This window comes from Quercus lobata, chromosome 1 (assembly GCF_001633185.2).
Source record: "Quercus lobata isolate SW786 chromosome 1, ValleyOak3.0 Primary Assembly, whole genome shotgun sequence".
NCBI classification, from domain to species: domain Eukaryota; kingdom Viridiplantae; phylum Streptophyta; class Magnoliopsida; order Fagales; family Fagaceae; genus Quercus; species Quercus lobata.
Window position 1 is genome coordinate 30362739 of NC_044904.1, and position 15172 is coordinate 30377910.

Sequence of the window (15172 nt, forward strand, 5' to 3'; positions counted from 1 at the left end):
TTTATAATATGGTTCTAGGAAACCCTATAGTTAGGACGAAGGATTTGTCAAGCTGGGCTACCCTTATAACCCCCAAAAAACATCTCCACCGTTGGATCACCCCAAGTCAAAGCGCATTTAAACCCTACAAAACCCTAAATTTTTATTTCTTAGTCCCTCTCTTACCGCAAACATCAGAAGATCTCAGCTTCGGGGAGTTCTCAGTTCCCTTTCAGATCTTAGGTTTTAGCCCAAAACCTAATTTTAATCCCTTCATTTCTACCTCAATCTAATTAGGGTTTCATTTTGTTCTCGATCTGTGAATTTTAGCTTGTGGGTTCTGTGAATCCAGGGTTTGTGAATGTTTAAAGCTTTGTGGGTGTTCACATTTTGTTGTATGCTTATTAGGTTTAGATTTTGTTTTCCTGATTAGGTGCTAGAAAAATTGTGGAATAACTTTGAAAGTTAAGATTTTGTGGAAGTAGTTTAAAAGGACACATGTCACCATTTAAAGTAATTGGAAGTGGTTTGGAGAAAATCTTTTTCCTATATCATTTTGCAAAAGGATTTAGTTAAGTATTTAAGAGACCAAAAGCCATGTAACAATTTCCCACGTGAAGTGGATCTTGGACACTAACCTGATTGCTATGGACAAAAAAAAAAAAGACCAAAGCCCACTTATCAATTTCCCCCACAAGCAAAACGGGTCAATTGGGCAATGAGCTGCCCAAGCCCATAACCCAAACAAAACATCCACAGTTGCATCAACCCTACTACAAACCCTAGCTTCCCTCTTCTTCTTCTCTTTTTCACGGCCGAGAGAACCCAAAATTCTCAGTCCCTCTCTCTACGCACACATCAGAAGACCGGTGAGTTCCCTCTCAGATCTTCGATTTCAGCTCAAACCCTAATCTTTATCCTTTCTTTTATTTCTCAATCTAAGTAAGGTTTCATTTTGTTCTCGATCTGTTAAATTAGCATGTGGTTTCTTTGAATCTAGGGTTTGTGAATGTTTTAAGCTTTGTGATTGTGTTTTCTGTTTGGGTGCTGGGAAATTTGTGGAATAGCGTGGAAAGTTAAGATTGTGTGGAGTTTGTAGCTGTATTAAGCTTTCTGGGCGTTCATTTTTGTTGTATGCTTATTGGTTATTGAATCTTTTTTTGTTTTGTTTTATGTTTGGGAGGTGGGAAAATAATGGTAAAGCATGGAAATTGAAATTTTTGTTTAGTTTGTTGAAATATCACATTGAATAAACTATAGTCCTGTACTTGTTTGTTTTCTTTATATTATTTGGCCTTTTTATTTTTCATGTTGGGAATAATAGATTCCTATTATAGAGTTGATGTTTTGAATAACCGTCTTTTATAAGCATTATATTTGGGGGGTTTTATATAATAGACAACAGAATCAATATTTGATTAAGATAATTAAATGTGGTAGGATTATACCCAAACCTAGCAAATTTATAATTTGAACCTTGTTTGGTTGCTGGTAAGATTCAGAAAATTCTGAATTGATAGTATTATTTCTTTCCAGATATTTATTTGTTCAAGGCAAATTATTAGTATGAAGCTAATCCCTAGTGGCGAAGCTGATTTCTGGTGGTGGTTTAAATAAGTTCATTTTTTGGTCTATCATTTATCTGTGAATGCTTATCATAGTTTGTATTGGGTTCGATTTGGTTGTTTAATTTGCGTTTATTCATATATGCTGTCATTTCTCTATTGAAAATTATAATAAGGCTATTCAATAATCTTTTTTCTTGTCATTTCTTGCCCGTGGTGAATGAAGAATGAGTCTTATTGTTGTTTATTCTATTTACCATTTAATTTTTGATTATTCAAAGGAGATAATGATAGAACTTCACATAATTATTGTGTTTTGTGGTATCAAAAACCGGAAATAATTATCAGTTCGACTGTGTCAATTATCTCTATGATGTACAGTTCCCAAATAAACCATCAATCAAATAGGATCCTCTAATTCCTATTAAACCTATTACTATAGTACCAATTGAGAAGAATAGCGCTAAGTGTAGTGAAAGGATTTATGGTTTGAAATTTTAATTGTCTGAAGTAGTGGTTGTTTTTGCAGTCTAATTTCGGAAGCAATGACACAGGATATCTTATTAAATATATGCTTGGAAGTGATAATGATCATTTATTATGTAGTAGGCTTCTGGTTGATGCTCAAAATATAATGTGCTGAAATAATCTTTGATATTTTCTTAGAACTTGTATAGTTTATTTCTTGATTAATCTTTGTTTCTGCAGAGATGGGTGAAGAGGCAGTCAAGACGGTGATTCCAGAGTCAGTGTTGAAGAAGAGGAAGAGGGAAGAAGAATGGGCATTGGCAAAGAAGCAAGATCTTGAGGCTACAAAAAAGAAAAATGCAGAAAACCGAAAGTTGATTTTCAATAGGGCCAAGCTGTACTCAAAGGAGTATGAAGAGCAGGTATGTATTAGTCCTCTGTACTAATTGTTAGTGCATACTGGAGTATTATGCTTTGATGATTCCTTAATTATTGATTATCTATTTGGGCTATTCAGGAGAAGGAGCTGATTAGGTTGAAGCGTGAGGCAAAGTTGAAAGGTGGGTTTTATGTTGACCCGGAGGCGAAGCTCCTGTTTATCATTCGCATTCGTGGGTAAGTTTTCCTGTTTGATTTTTCCGTTAATGAATCTTTATGGTAGATCACCAGGTTCTTATATTTTGGAATTTGGAACTTACAGTATCAATGCCATGCACCCAAAGACAAGAAAGATATTGCAGCTCTTGCGTTTGAGACAGGTATTACATGAGACTCACCCCTTATGGTATTATAAAATGGTATCTGGTTATTGTAGTTTTTATTTATGTCTTTGTCTTGGTCATGAGGGTAAATATATCCTTGTGAAGGCTAACTCAGGTTCAGATTATATGCTTATTGTTCTGGGTATTTTTAGTAAATGTACTCTTGTTTTTTAAGCTTTTTAAGTTTAAGCTCCTTGAGTCATAGCCTAGAAATCTTTGAGGCATAGCTCAAACATGTAGTGTCAAGGTGTTTAGGTGTAAGCACTTTTTTATTTTGACCTTTTAGATCTTTATATATGCATTAAGTAGACACTATTTCTAGTGGGGTTACTGTTGGTATTAGTGATAACACATCTTCAGTATACAGTGATTGGCCCAACAATCTAATCTAGGATCAGAAGTCTATGATGATCTTTCACTATTTTAATATGTTTGACTGAAATGATGGCGAACATGATCTAACCCGTGTTATCAATCATGGCAAACATGATTACTATTTCCTAGTCTGGTTGACTGCTGATTTAATTGTGATGGTTACGTCTTTAAGTTGTATTAGCTTGATGTATTTTTGTCTATATGGTTTAACAAAATGCCTGGTTGATTAAACATTTCTTAAACAAGACTGCTAATTTTGTTCTTCTTTTTTTTAATTTTCTTTAAAACAGATCTTCAATGGTGTATTTTTGAAAGTGAACAAGGCTACAGTGAATATGCTCCAGAGGGTTGAGCCTTATGTGACTTATGGGTGTGTATTTTTCTCTCTCCCTCTCTTCATTTGTCTTGCATAAACATCTGTAGTTCAAAATTCACATCATCTCTCATTAACTGGATGTTCATGTTTATAGATATCCCAACTTGAAGAGTGTGAGGGAACTGATCTATAAGAGAGGATATGGAAAGTTGAACCAGCAGAGAACTGCTTTGACCGATAACGCTATCGTTGAACAGGTTTGTAATTCCAAGCTACTGTTGTTTTGTAAAGGACTAAAGGGAAGTGTTTGCTTTAACTTGTTGCTTATACGCTATGATGTTGTCACAGGCTCTGGGTAAGTATGGCATTATCTGCACGGAAGATCTCATCCATGAGATATTGACAGTTGGACCTCACTTCAAGCAGGCAAACAACTTCCTGTGGCCATTTAAGCTGAAGGCACCCTTGGGTGGTCTAAAGAAGAAGAGGAACCACTATGTTGAGGGAGGTGATGCCGGAAATCGTGAGAATTTCATCAATGAGCTAATTAGGAGAATGAATTAGACTACTGCACTATTTTGTTAGTTGGAAGAGTGAGGTTTTTTTTTTTTTTTTTTGTATCTCAGGAAGTAATCTGAACACCAATTTTCCTCTCTGAACTACAATTTCATATATTACTTTTTGGTTGAGTTATGGCATTCAAATGCTCTGTAGTCTGTCCGATTGCCCAATTAAACTTATTAACAATGTCCAAACCGTTCTCTGAAAGATACGACCAAATATAACGTCTACTAATTTCTTGGAATAAAAGTGTTAGTTTTCCATCCTTAGTGATAATTCGAGAGTGTTAGCTTGATCTGGTTGAATGTGTGACCACTTCCGGTAATTTTATATGATTTTTGGTAACTTTTTCTAAATTTCAAAATGGGCTCCCCTTAACTCCTAGGGTTAGGGGTGTCCACGGGTCGGCCTGGGTCGAGTTTGTGCCCAACCCGAACTCGACCCAACAGGCTCGAGTGGGAGAAATCAGAACCCGCCACTGACCCATGTGGAGCTTCGGATTGGCCGGATCAAGTCTTGTCAATTTCGGGTGCATATCGGGCGGTTTTGGGTTCGCTATAGGGGGTCTAAATCTGGTCAGATTTTGGCCGGATCTCAATAGATTTGGCCAATATTCCTCCATATCCTGCGAGTTTGTGCCCAAATCTCGTTATATTTGTCGAGATCTAGCCGAGATCTCATTATATCGGTGAAGTTTTGAGTTTAGACTTACCGGTTTTTCGTCGGAACATGAGACTTGAACCGAGATCTCATTATATTTGTCGATGAATGTTCACATCAGGCAGGTTGAGATCTCATTATATTTGTTGATGAAGTTCACATCGGGCGAGTCGGGTTCTTCGGTTTCTCAGGCAGTCAAACCGAGACTCGAACTGATCATGTCGGGTCTTCACACCGACGACCCGTAGCCGACCAAACCACCGCTCAGATCGAGCGGTTATCGGGTCGAAGATCGTCGAGCCAGTCAAATTCGCAAGGCCAGGCAGGTGCTGGACAGCCCTACCTAGAGTAGGGTGGCCCAAGCTAGATGTCTAAAGGGTGCCATATGCGCTTGTGGCACCAGGCCCTCTTATAATAATTTTTGACGTTGGCCTGATAATTAATTAAAATTTTCTACTTATTATTAGGGGTGTCCAACCAGACCCGGTACACGACCCACCCGGCCGATCCGACCCGATAACCGGCCGACCCGACGTCGGTGACAGTCGGCGGCAGATCCCAAAATCCGAGTCCGGCGGGTCAGTTGACGGGTTAAAGCATGGAAAACCAATTTCAATCGACCCGACCGAAAAACACACCGAAAAAGCTTTCTCCGTCGATTGAGGTAGTTCGCTGGTATGATTTTGTCCGATCTGTCAAGATCCGGCTTGATCTCTTCGAGATCTGCCAAGATCTCTTCAAGTTCGGCCTAAGTTCGTTGAGATCAGCCAAGCTCTCTTCAAAATCCGATCAGATCCAGCAAAAATAAGCAGATTTTGGCAAAAATTCGGGGCGATTCTCACAATCCGAGCCCGACCGGAAACCAACCGGAAAATTTTGACGTCCGACCACCAAAACCGTTGTCGTCGGCGGATCGGCGGCGGGTCCATGTTTAGGAGACCCGAAGTTATCAGGTCGGTTCCGAGTTGGGCACAAACCCGACCCGGACCGACCCGTGGACAGCCCTACTTATTATATGTAACCCAATGGTGCACCAAACTGATTTAGTTCCCCCACGCAGCACCAATTAGGGTTGGAAAGGGAAGGACAGAAGATTATGAAGAGGGAAGAAATTTATGAAATTTTTTTGCGGTGGGTGTGCTTTACTGAGGTTGGAGTGATGGTTTGATATAAAAAATAAATAAATAAAAGGAGGTTGGAGTGATGGAGTGAAGTCTGTCTAATGAGAAAGAATAAAGAGAACAAGGGGCTGTTTGGTTTTTAAAAAACCATCACTCATCATTCTTCACTCAATTTTTATCACTCATTACTTATTATTTAAAATACCTCAACTTCCTAAACCCTGCACGCTTGGCACACTGTTTTCAACTTCTCATCACTCAAATATTTGTACTTTTTGTGAGACCCATACCTAAGCACCATGTCAGTGAGTATAGTTAGCCTACCCGCCTCACCCTCATTCCCCACCATTTTCCTCACTACTCATTTCCCCCTTCACCCCTTCAACCCTGTTACTCTCCCAAAACACAAACCCAAACCTAGCTAAAATCCAAACAGCTCGGACACCGATCTCCACCGTCACCTGGGCCACCTAATCTCCTTCAACGTGTAGCGGCGACATGACCTAGCAACGCCAACGAATGGATCTGATTTATGTTTTCGGCATTTAGGTTTTGAGGTCCGGTGATACTATGATGCTCGTGGTGGCAGTGAGTTATGGGTCTGTGGAGGTGGCGTGACCCAGCCCTGTGAATGGATCTGATTTATGTTTTTGGCATTTGGGTTTTAAGGTCTGGTGATGCCGTGATGCTCGCGGTGGCGATGAGTTACGGGTCTGTGGAGGTGGCATGTGATGCTCATGTGGCACTGAGTTATGGGTTTGTGGAGGTCTAGTGAAGAGAGGAGATGAGAGCTGTGTGTTTGAAGAGGGAAAAAAAAGATGAGAGAGAGAGAGGGGGAGAGCACATGCTCATGAAGTCAACTTGATGAGACAAGGCATAAGTAGGTCCCATCCGGTTGAGTAAATTGACAAAAATGCCACATAACTCAGTTTTTCATAACTTGAAAACATCTAAAATGTGTTTTCAATTTCCATAACTCATCACTCAAAAATCAAAGAATTAAGTGATGGAAACAAAAACTGAAAACAAATCCAAACAAACGTTCAACTATGGGACCCACCAGTTTTGAGTTATGAGTGATGAAAACAAAGTAATGGGTGATGGAAAACAACAAATCTAAACAACCCCTAAGTAATGTTCATAGATAAAGTTGGAGACAACTTGTTGACACGGTCTCCACACGGATGCATTTATTTACAATACTACCACAAAAACTCAAAACTTGAAATCGTTCAAAAAAATTTTCCATATTCAGTGACTCAAACTCAAAATTTTGAATTTTGAGTTATAAATACTCAACTCAAAAACTGAACCAAAAACATTGAGTTTGGGTGATGGAAACTGAGTTTTAAGTTACAGAACTTGGAGCTTATTTGGTTTGCCTTGTTTTCATCACTCATTTTCCATCACCCATTACTCACTTTTGGTGGGTCTCACGCAAGAGAAATCTGTTTAGAGCATCCACAGCAGTGGAGGCAAATTTTTAGCATTTTAGCACCATAAAAAGTCACTTTATCTATTTTATCTTCTCACATTACAAAACATCCAACATCAGTGGTTTTATTTTAGTTTTTAACACAATAAAATAACATAAACACTACAATAAAATAATATTTCATTCAAGCACCAAAACACAACCACAACCACCATCAAAGCTATAGAAATCACTGCACAGCCACAACCTCACCATTGTAACCAATCCCCATCAAAAACCAGTGAAGAAGAACAAAAAAAGAAAGTAGAAAAACTAGAAAAAAATAAGCAGATCGACAACAATCCAAATCAAAAACACAAACCGAGAGGCTGAAAATCCATGCCCAAAACACAAGAGACAAGCCGAAACTCATGCCCAAAACACAAACCCAAACCAAAATTCATGCCCGAAACAAAAACCCAGCTCGAAACACAAACACAGCCCGAAATCCATGCGGAAACACAAGCACAAATGCCGAGAATAGAGAAGACAAACCGAGATGGGTCAGCATGGGTCGACGACGATGGGCCTGTGGTGGCTGGGATCATGCAAATCGGCGTGGAGGAAGAAAGAAGCAGATGGAGAGGTAGTGAGGAGAGAGACATGGAGAATAAATGCACGGAGGAAAATGAAACACAGAAGAAAGAAAGAAAATAAGAAAAGTAATGTGAAAGCAAAATAAATATATATAAATATATATATATATATTTATATTTTTTTTTAACTTTTCAGCTACAGTGCATAGCAGTGCACAACCAAAAGTAGCTGTGCACTGTAATTGTAGAGCCAAAAAATATAGCTTTGGCTCCACTATTGCAGGGCACATTTTGGTATTTAATGGTGCTAAAAATAGTAATATAGCTATTTAGCACCACTGCCATGTATGCTCTTAACCAAGTTTTCAATCCCATTTCTCATCACCCATAACTCAACAAAAATGAGTGATGAATTGTTGAAAATGAAAATAGATTTTGGGTGTTTTCGAGTTATGGAAAATGAGTTACGATGACACTATTGTAATTTCACTCATCTTATGGGACTCACTGCTCAGTCTTGTCTAATCATACCAACCCATAATTATTTCACTCCAATGGCTCTATCCCTCTCTCCATACCATACTCTTTTTCCTTTCTTTTTAGTTTTGTTTCTTTCTTTTTTCTTTCCAAATAGCACTCATCTCTTCTAAGAGCTGAAGAATGCCCTTCTTGGTGGTCATGATCTAAAAACATAACCTGAATCTCCTCATCTTTCTCATACCAACTATCTTTCTTCTTTTCTTTCCTTCTTCTTTACTTCACGCTTGCTTCTCTCTTTCTTTCTCTCTTAACTTCCTTTAAACCGTTCCCTCTCCTCTTTTTCTCATCTGCAACTACAACCTAAAGTTCCTTCTAGGTTCTCTCCTCTTCTTCTCATCTTCAGCCCAAAGGTCCCAAACACCGACCAAACCTCCATGGCTAGATTTGTCACAACCACCATCAGAGGTGGTTTAATCCCTCCATTTGCTGCTCTAACTCTTCTTCTCTATCTCGCTGCTCAACTTCAAAACCCATGGCCGAAGCTTGAGAGCTCCAACCTCTTATCCTTTCTAGATCAATACCTTTAGGTTGAAACCCTTAAGTTCCTCTCTCCTCTCCCCTTTATCTCTATTTTTTTTTTCTTGTTTTTCTTTACCTATGGTAGAAAATCCCTCTACATATTGTGGTTGTTTGTGGGTTTGGGGATTTGGTTGATTTAGGTTTAAGGATTTGGAAAATGGAATTTTGATTTGGGTATCTGTGGGTTTGTGTTTGTATGTTTATAAGTTTTGTATTTGTGGGTTTTGATTTAGGTTTATGTTTTGTATCTTTCATTTGTGTTTAAGGTAGGATTGTTTTTGTTGATATGTGTGTACATGAGGTATCTTTGTGTTTATGAGCTAGGATTGGGTTAGGTTCTTTATTTTGATGTGTGGGGAAGAGCGAAATGAAAGAGGAAGATGACAGTTTTAGAGAGAAAAATGAAAGAGAAGTGGGGGTAGGGGAGGGGGGGGAGAAAATAACATTGGTTGTGGTGGGAGAAGGACTGTTATCGTTCTGGGGAAAAAAAAATATGTGGGCTCTACATCTTATGAGTTAAAGTTGAGTTTTTAAATTGGAAAATAAACTCAATATTCTCGCCAAACACATTGTTGAGTGAGTTAAGAAAAAAAAAATAGAGAATAGGATATGAGACATGCGTTAGAAGTTTGAGTTATGAGAATTGAGTTTTGAGTGAAATGCACAAACCAAACATGCCCTTAGTAAACCAAACACCCTCTTATTTTGCCACTAAAACTTAGAATCAAGAATCATTCTAAAATATTGATAATTAAAAAATCTATAATATTTAAGTTAAAAGAAAGTCTATTTCAATCCTTGTTTGTGATGATAGGAATCTAATGACATCAATGGCAATATGTGTACTTCCAATTTGACCAAATTAAACTCCACTCCACTTATGGTTAAGTTGGGTTAGTTAATTTTTATTTAAAAATAATAAAAAATTTCAAACTGTAGGTGGTGTTGGGTTTAGTTGGGTCAAGTTGAATGGACACGTTTGTCTTTTATCTCAAAAAAAAAAAAAAAAAAAATCATGCTTTTGCTCAATTATTCTCCTTTTATTAATAAAAATTTTACTACTCAAGAAAATTAATTTAATCTAATAATGCATATATAAACATAACACGAATACATATGGAACCTTTGTTGTAGGAGAGAATACAAAATTTGATAATTCTTAAATAATAAATAGTGTGGGGCCTGATATCTGAGGTCCCGGCTCACTTTATATTCAGGGCCCAAAGCCCAGGCCGAGGAGCCCTACTACCGAGGACGATCTCACGCTCAACACCTCACAAAACGCCTGAAGAAAAGGACAAACTCAGTACAGGAGCAGGACAAGGGAGAAAGCTGCCACCCCCGCAATGTGGAGCCCTGCGTCTAACAAGCTCATACTCCAGACCATGCTATTCAACTTTTCCCAACCACTCTGACGTATGGATTAATAGGACGAGTCAGTACCCCAACAAGGCAAAACTGACATGTAAACAAAAACGAAAAGGATACACTGGTATAAAAGGGGGAGAGGACCAGGGGAAAAGGGGAGGAAAAAAGGATCCTACAAAAAAGAAGAATGGAGAAAAGGTGATGCTCCTCGGACTAAATTCGAGGACTCAAACCCTCCGAGCTACACCGATGTAAAGCCTAGCTATTCTAGTCAAACCTACCTTCGTATGAGCTTCCATGAAAATCATGACTAAACTGTCGTCCAACGACCAAGGTCCAACCTTTCTAGCCCACTCTCTATGAATTATATTGTTCGGGCCTTTTACATACGAGCCCAATGTCATTCTTGGGTCGTTGAATAATTGTGTCCCTACAAATAGATTAAGCGTAAATATTTATAGAGGTTTATATAATAGATTTCATGGATTTAAAATTACATTTATGACTCATAAGCAAAACCTTAAAAAAAAAAAAAAAAAAAAAAAAAAAAACACACACACACACACACACACACAAAAACAAAGAAGAGAAATACATACATGTAATAGTTTGGATGGTAGGTTTGATAAAGACTTCTACTATGGATTTCACAAACATCAAATTGCCTCCGTAATAAGGAAAAACAAAAACAAAAAACAAAACAAAACAAAACAAAGGAGAGTTAGATTTCTAAACAACATAGGAAGGACTCGTAAGAGAATGAAAATTATTGATAATGGGGGAGAGAAAAGAAGAAGAAGAAGAAGAAGTTATCCAAAAAATATGTCATATAAATTGAATGAAAAAAAAAATGTTGACATAAAAAAAAAAAAGTAAGTAAATGTGAATGATGGCAATAAGGAAATAGGATAGATTTAAAATAAATAAAAAAATAAAAAAAATAAAAATTTATAATCAGCTTAGAAATTAAAGTTGTAGTTGCACGATTTTCCTGGCCCAAATTCTATTGATCAGGCCTTGGCCCAAAGCGCAACCCACAATAAATATTTGTAGAGGATGGGTCAAAGAACTTAGCCTCAGTGAGCCTATTCGGTCGGATACATGGACAGTATTGTTGCAGAAAATAAAAATACAAGAATGGATCTCTCACGTATGATTCTATTTCTTCAGTTCCTAATACAGTTTTTCCGTCCCCTTCTTTGAGGGACTCCACTACATTATATAGTTCTCCTCCTCTCATCTCAACCTTACACTTGTTGATCATCTAAGCATCTACTTGAGCACCTGTCCCATCAGACGCCCTCATCACTCCCTTTGTGAGTTGCAGAGGCCAAGGTGGTACTGTTCAGGGATCTTTTCCTCATTAATGCGGCCAAGAGGGTGGTTGGGGCGCAATTAATGTGGTGGTGGCAGTTTTCCATGAGATATTTTGGATTTTATTCATTTTATATGTTGGGAGGATGAACTGAAATGGCTGGGGAGAGTTCCTCGTCTAGGCTTCGTGATGTCCGAGGAGGAGTTACTCCTTGGACAGGTTTCCTTGGCGTTATTAGGATTGAGTAATGCTTCATATGTGGTTTCTCTTCGGACAGGACGCTCCTCGGGCGGGCCTAAATTCGGGATAGCCCATTATTTTTGGGCCGGGCCCCACAATAGCCCCTCAAAACTCCGATTTTTATCTCCTTCCGAGGAGAAAAGCGGGGTTTTGATGTTAGTGAGAGGATGGAAATAAGGAGAGCTTGGGGCGCGCGTGCAGACCGTTACTTTTGACGCGCTACAATTTACGAGGCGCGGCCATTAACTTCTGGAGGCGTTATGTTCCCTTCATCCAACGGTGTGGCGTGGATCGAACGGCCATCGTTTTTTCTCGTATTTTTAGGCAGGAGTGATCTTTTCTCTCTCCTCCCAGCTATATAAGACGTTAGAGGGGTTCAGTTTCTTCTTTTTATCTGCATTTCATAAACCTCAAAGGACTCCAGAGAACTCCATCAAATCCCAGAGATATACGAACACTTGCGTCCGTTACGCCACCGTAGCCGTTTTTTGTGAAGCGTTTCGTCCAAGAGAGATTTCCAGGCATTCCATTGAGCGTTTTGTGAAGGTACCAGTACATTTCGTTCATCTCGCCGTTTCAATTCCTTCCTCGGACTCTACTTTTCTTCTCAGTCTTGACTTTCGTTTCCCCAGTTCAGTTCAGATGGGTAGATTTGAGAAATTAGTAAAAACTCCAGCCGCTATGGAGGCCTTTAGGGCTAAATACCACATTCCCCCGGGGTTGGGCTGCAGTACTGTCCTCTTGAAGGAGTATTGACAGATAGAGGTGAGGGAGAAGTCGTTATCCCCATGATTGCTTTCATAGAGGGAGGGATGACACTTCCCATGCGTAGGATTACAAGGGAATACCTGTTCAACCATAGGTTGACGCCGTATCAGTGTGCCCCGAATATGTTCAAGATACTAGGCTGTGTAGATGTCTTAGACGAGCGGATGAATCTAGGCCTTACTTGGCACGATGTGGCTTATCTGTACGAATGTCACCGCCTCGGGGATGATGGGTATTATCTTAAATCCCGGAACGAGGACGTTAGGTTGATCTCTTGTCTCCCAATATCCAATAAGACCGTGAAGAATGACTTCCTTATTGCTTCTGGGGAGTGGTTCGACGGTATTCATTGTCCAACTCGGGCAGGAAACCCAGGTGCGGCGTTTTTAGGATCGGTCCTTTTTGGGAAAGGATTTAGTATTGAGGGGTTATTTTTCTTGCTTTCTTTGTAATTGGAAAATTTCATGAACTAACCCCACTTTTCTTGGTTGTTTGCAGATAAAGTTCACGTCGCTCCTCGGCTAAACTTTGTGAACGTGCCAGCGTTGAACTACCTTCTTAGGTCGAGATTTACGTTTCCGAGGACGGACAGTTGCGTGCGGCCCATCTGGTTCTGGGCTATCAACCTCTGAGCAGCTCTTTCCAGGCTATCGGTCACGCTATAAGGGCTGGCAGTCCGAGGTTGGCTAGGATTGACGTGTCCAAGGACGGGTTCCTAGCTGAACACGATCTGCCACCAGTTGTGTTGCCCGGTGTTAGAAATCCCTACTTAGCAGAGCAGCTACCTCCGCCAAACGAGCCTGGTGTTGCCGTTCAGGTTGAAGAGGAAGCTGAATCATCTCGTCTTTCCCTTGAGGAAGAGATAGACGAGTTTTATTTTGAGGAGGAAGTTCAGCAAACCCCCTTGGTGGAACTTTCCGATCCTGAAGGAGAGCGGGACCGACATTCTGCAGTTGGCGTTCCTTCCATCGTTATCTGCTCGGACGATACTTCGGACGAAGAGACAGAGCCCATGGCAGGAAAGGGAAAATCTCTAAAGGAGCTGATGGCCTCCCGAGGAAAGGGAAAGGTCAGTCATCGAAGGGACCACCTCCATCACAAGTCAAAACCCTTCCTCCTGTGGTCCCTCAGGGCATTTCGGAACCTGGCCTTAAGGTTAATCCGGACCTGAAGAAGAAGAGGCCGGTTGACACCCCTGAGGAGGGTGAGGTGGTTGCTCAGCCGACCAAGCAGCAAAAGACTGCTCGGGCACCAAGGAGCAGAAGGGGCAACTCCTCGGAGAGTCGGGACGAGGAGAGCCTTGCGGAGGTACGTGCTACCCCGCGTGTATGGAGCCCCAAGTTGGAGCTGGATGGGGTTGCCATCCCCTACAATGCTTCGGTCCGAGAGTACAACCGAGGCCGGGCAGGGTACGTGGCCGAGGCCTTAGAGCAACCCCTACTCCTTCCTCGGGACATGGAGGCTTATAGGCGATTCTCTCAGCCCGAGATCTTCCTATCCCTTAAAAGGGATCTCGCGATGGTAAGTAATCCTTCTACTGTTTCATTAATTTATTTGACCTTGTTAGATTTTTTTTTAAAGCACTCTTGTTTCGCCCGTAGATTACTCAGCAGGTATTCGTGGCTGAGGAATTCTGCCGAGGTAACCGTAATCGGGCTGAGGCCGAGACCCAGGCTCGGACGGAGATGGAGAAAACCTTGGGGTCCCTCAAGCACGATCACCTTAAACTTACGGACGAGTTCAAGGAGTCGGAGAACCGGCGCAAAAGTGCAGAGGCTGGTTTGAAGAGTGCCGAGACCCAGGCGGAGGACCAGCGCAAAGAGCTGTACTCGACACAGATTAACCTCGCCACCGAGAGGCAGGCAGTGCAGGATCTCAAGACTGCTCTGCAAAAAGTCGAGGATGAGCTGCGGCTGGTCAAAGAGGAGGCCCAGCTGATCCGAGAGGCTACAGAGGCTGAGAAGAATGCTGCTCGCCAGCTCGGGGCCGAAGAGACGGAGGCCAGGCTATCCGAGGAGATCCCCGAGGTGTGCAGGGATTACTGCAGTATTTCATGGGCTCATGCTCTCGATGCTGCAGGAGTTCCTGCGGATTCGGCACTAAGACTGCCCGAGAACATCTTCTATCCTCAGGAGATCCGAGAGAAGCCTGATGACGCCCAAGTGGCTTTAGAGCAGGACCTGGCGGTGCCTGATGCCGTCCTTGTGCCTGATATGGCGAAGGATCCCGCCGCAGACTCTACCATCGAGGTTCCTCCTCCTCAGCCCGAGCAGAAAGAAGATCCTCCTGCTAAGGCTTAGCCTTTTAGGCTTTTGATCTTTGTACTCTTTCCCTTTTTTTTTTTTGAATGAGAGTCGTCCTATTTTTCCATTCTTTTGTAAGGACCTCTCTTTCTAATGTACTCGGAATATTAATATAAAATGTTCGTTTTGCTTACTATGGATGTATGTCAGTAGCGCTCTTCTTTAAACATTTGCAACGATGTAGATACAGGTAAACGGTCAAAATAAAATGGGTTTTTGGGCTGCGCATTTGAGGGTTGCGATGGTGCCAGACTGCGCGCACGCATTAAAATGATTTCCTTTAAGTAATAATCTCCCAATCTA

General features: G+C 40.9%; 1 protein-coding gene across 2 annotated transcripts; it reads left to right on the forward strand.

Annotated features, from left to right (window-relative positions):
• The first annotated feature begins 734 nt into the window (after window positions 1–734).
• LOC115986468 (60S ribosomal protein L7-2) lies at window positions 735–4232 on the forward strand. Of its 2 annotated transcripts, none has more exons than XM_031109514.1 (7): window positions 735–921; window positions 2253–2434; window positions 2530–2627; window positions 2713–2770; window positions 3439–3518; window positions 3619–3721; window positions 3813–4232. In XM_031109514.1, exons 2-7 carry the CDS (start codon window positions 2255–2257, stop codon window positions 4026–4028), a joined length of 735 nt encoding a protein of 244 aa, XP_030965374.1. In that variant the 5' UTR covers window positions 735–921; window positions 2253–2254; the 3' UTR covers window positions 4029–4232. The 2 variants fall into 2 exon arrangements, with proteins under 2 accessions (XP_030965374.1, XP_030965363.1); XM_031109503.1 differs by having other exon boundaries at window positions 736–848.
• The last annotated feature ends 10940 nt before the right edge of the window (window positions 4233–15172 follow it).

Excerpts from the sequence above, each read along its gene's own strand:
- LOC115986468 (XM_031109514.1), top strand. The coding sequence starts at position 2,255 with ATGGGTGAAGAGGCAGTCAAGACGGTGATTCCAGAGTCAGTGTTGAAG. Across the intron at positions 2,628-2,712 it reads TTTATCATTCGCATTCGTGG|TATCAATGCCATGCACCCAA; the intron begins GTAAGTTTTCCT and ends TGGAACTTACAG. Across the intron at positions 2,771-3,438 it reads AGCTCTTGCGTTTGAGACAG|ATCTTCAATGGTGTATTTTT; the intron begins GTATTACATGAG and ends TCTTTAAAACAG.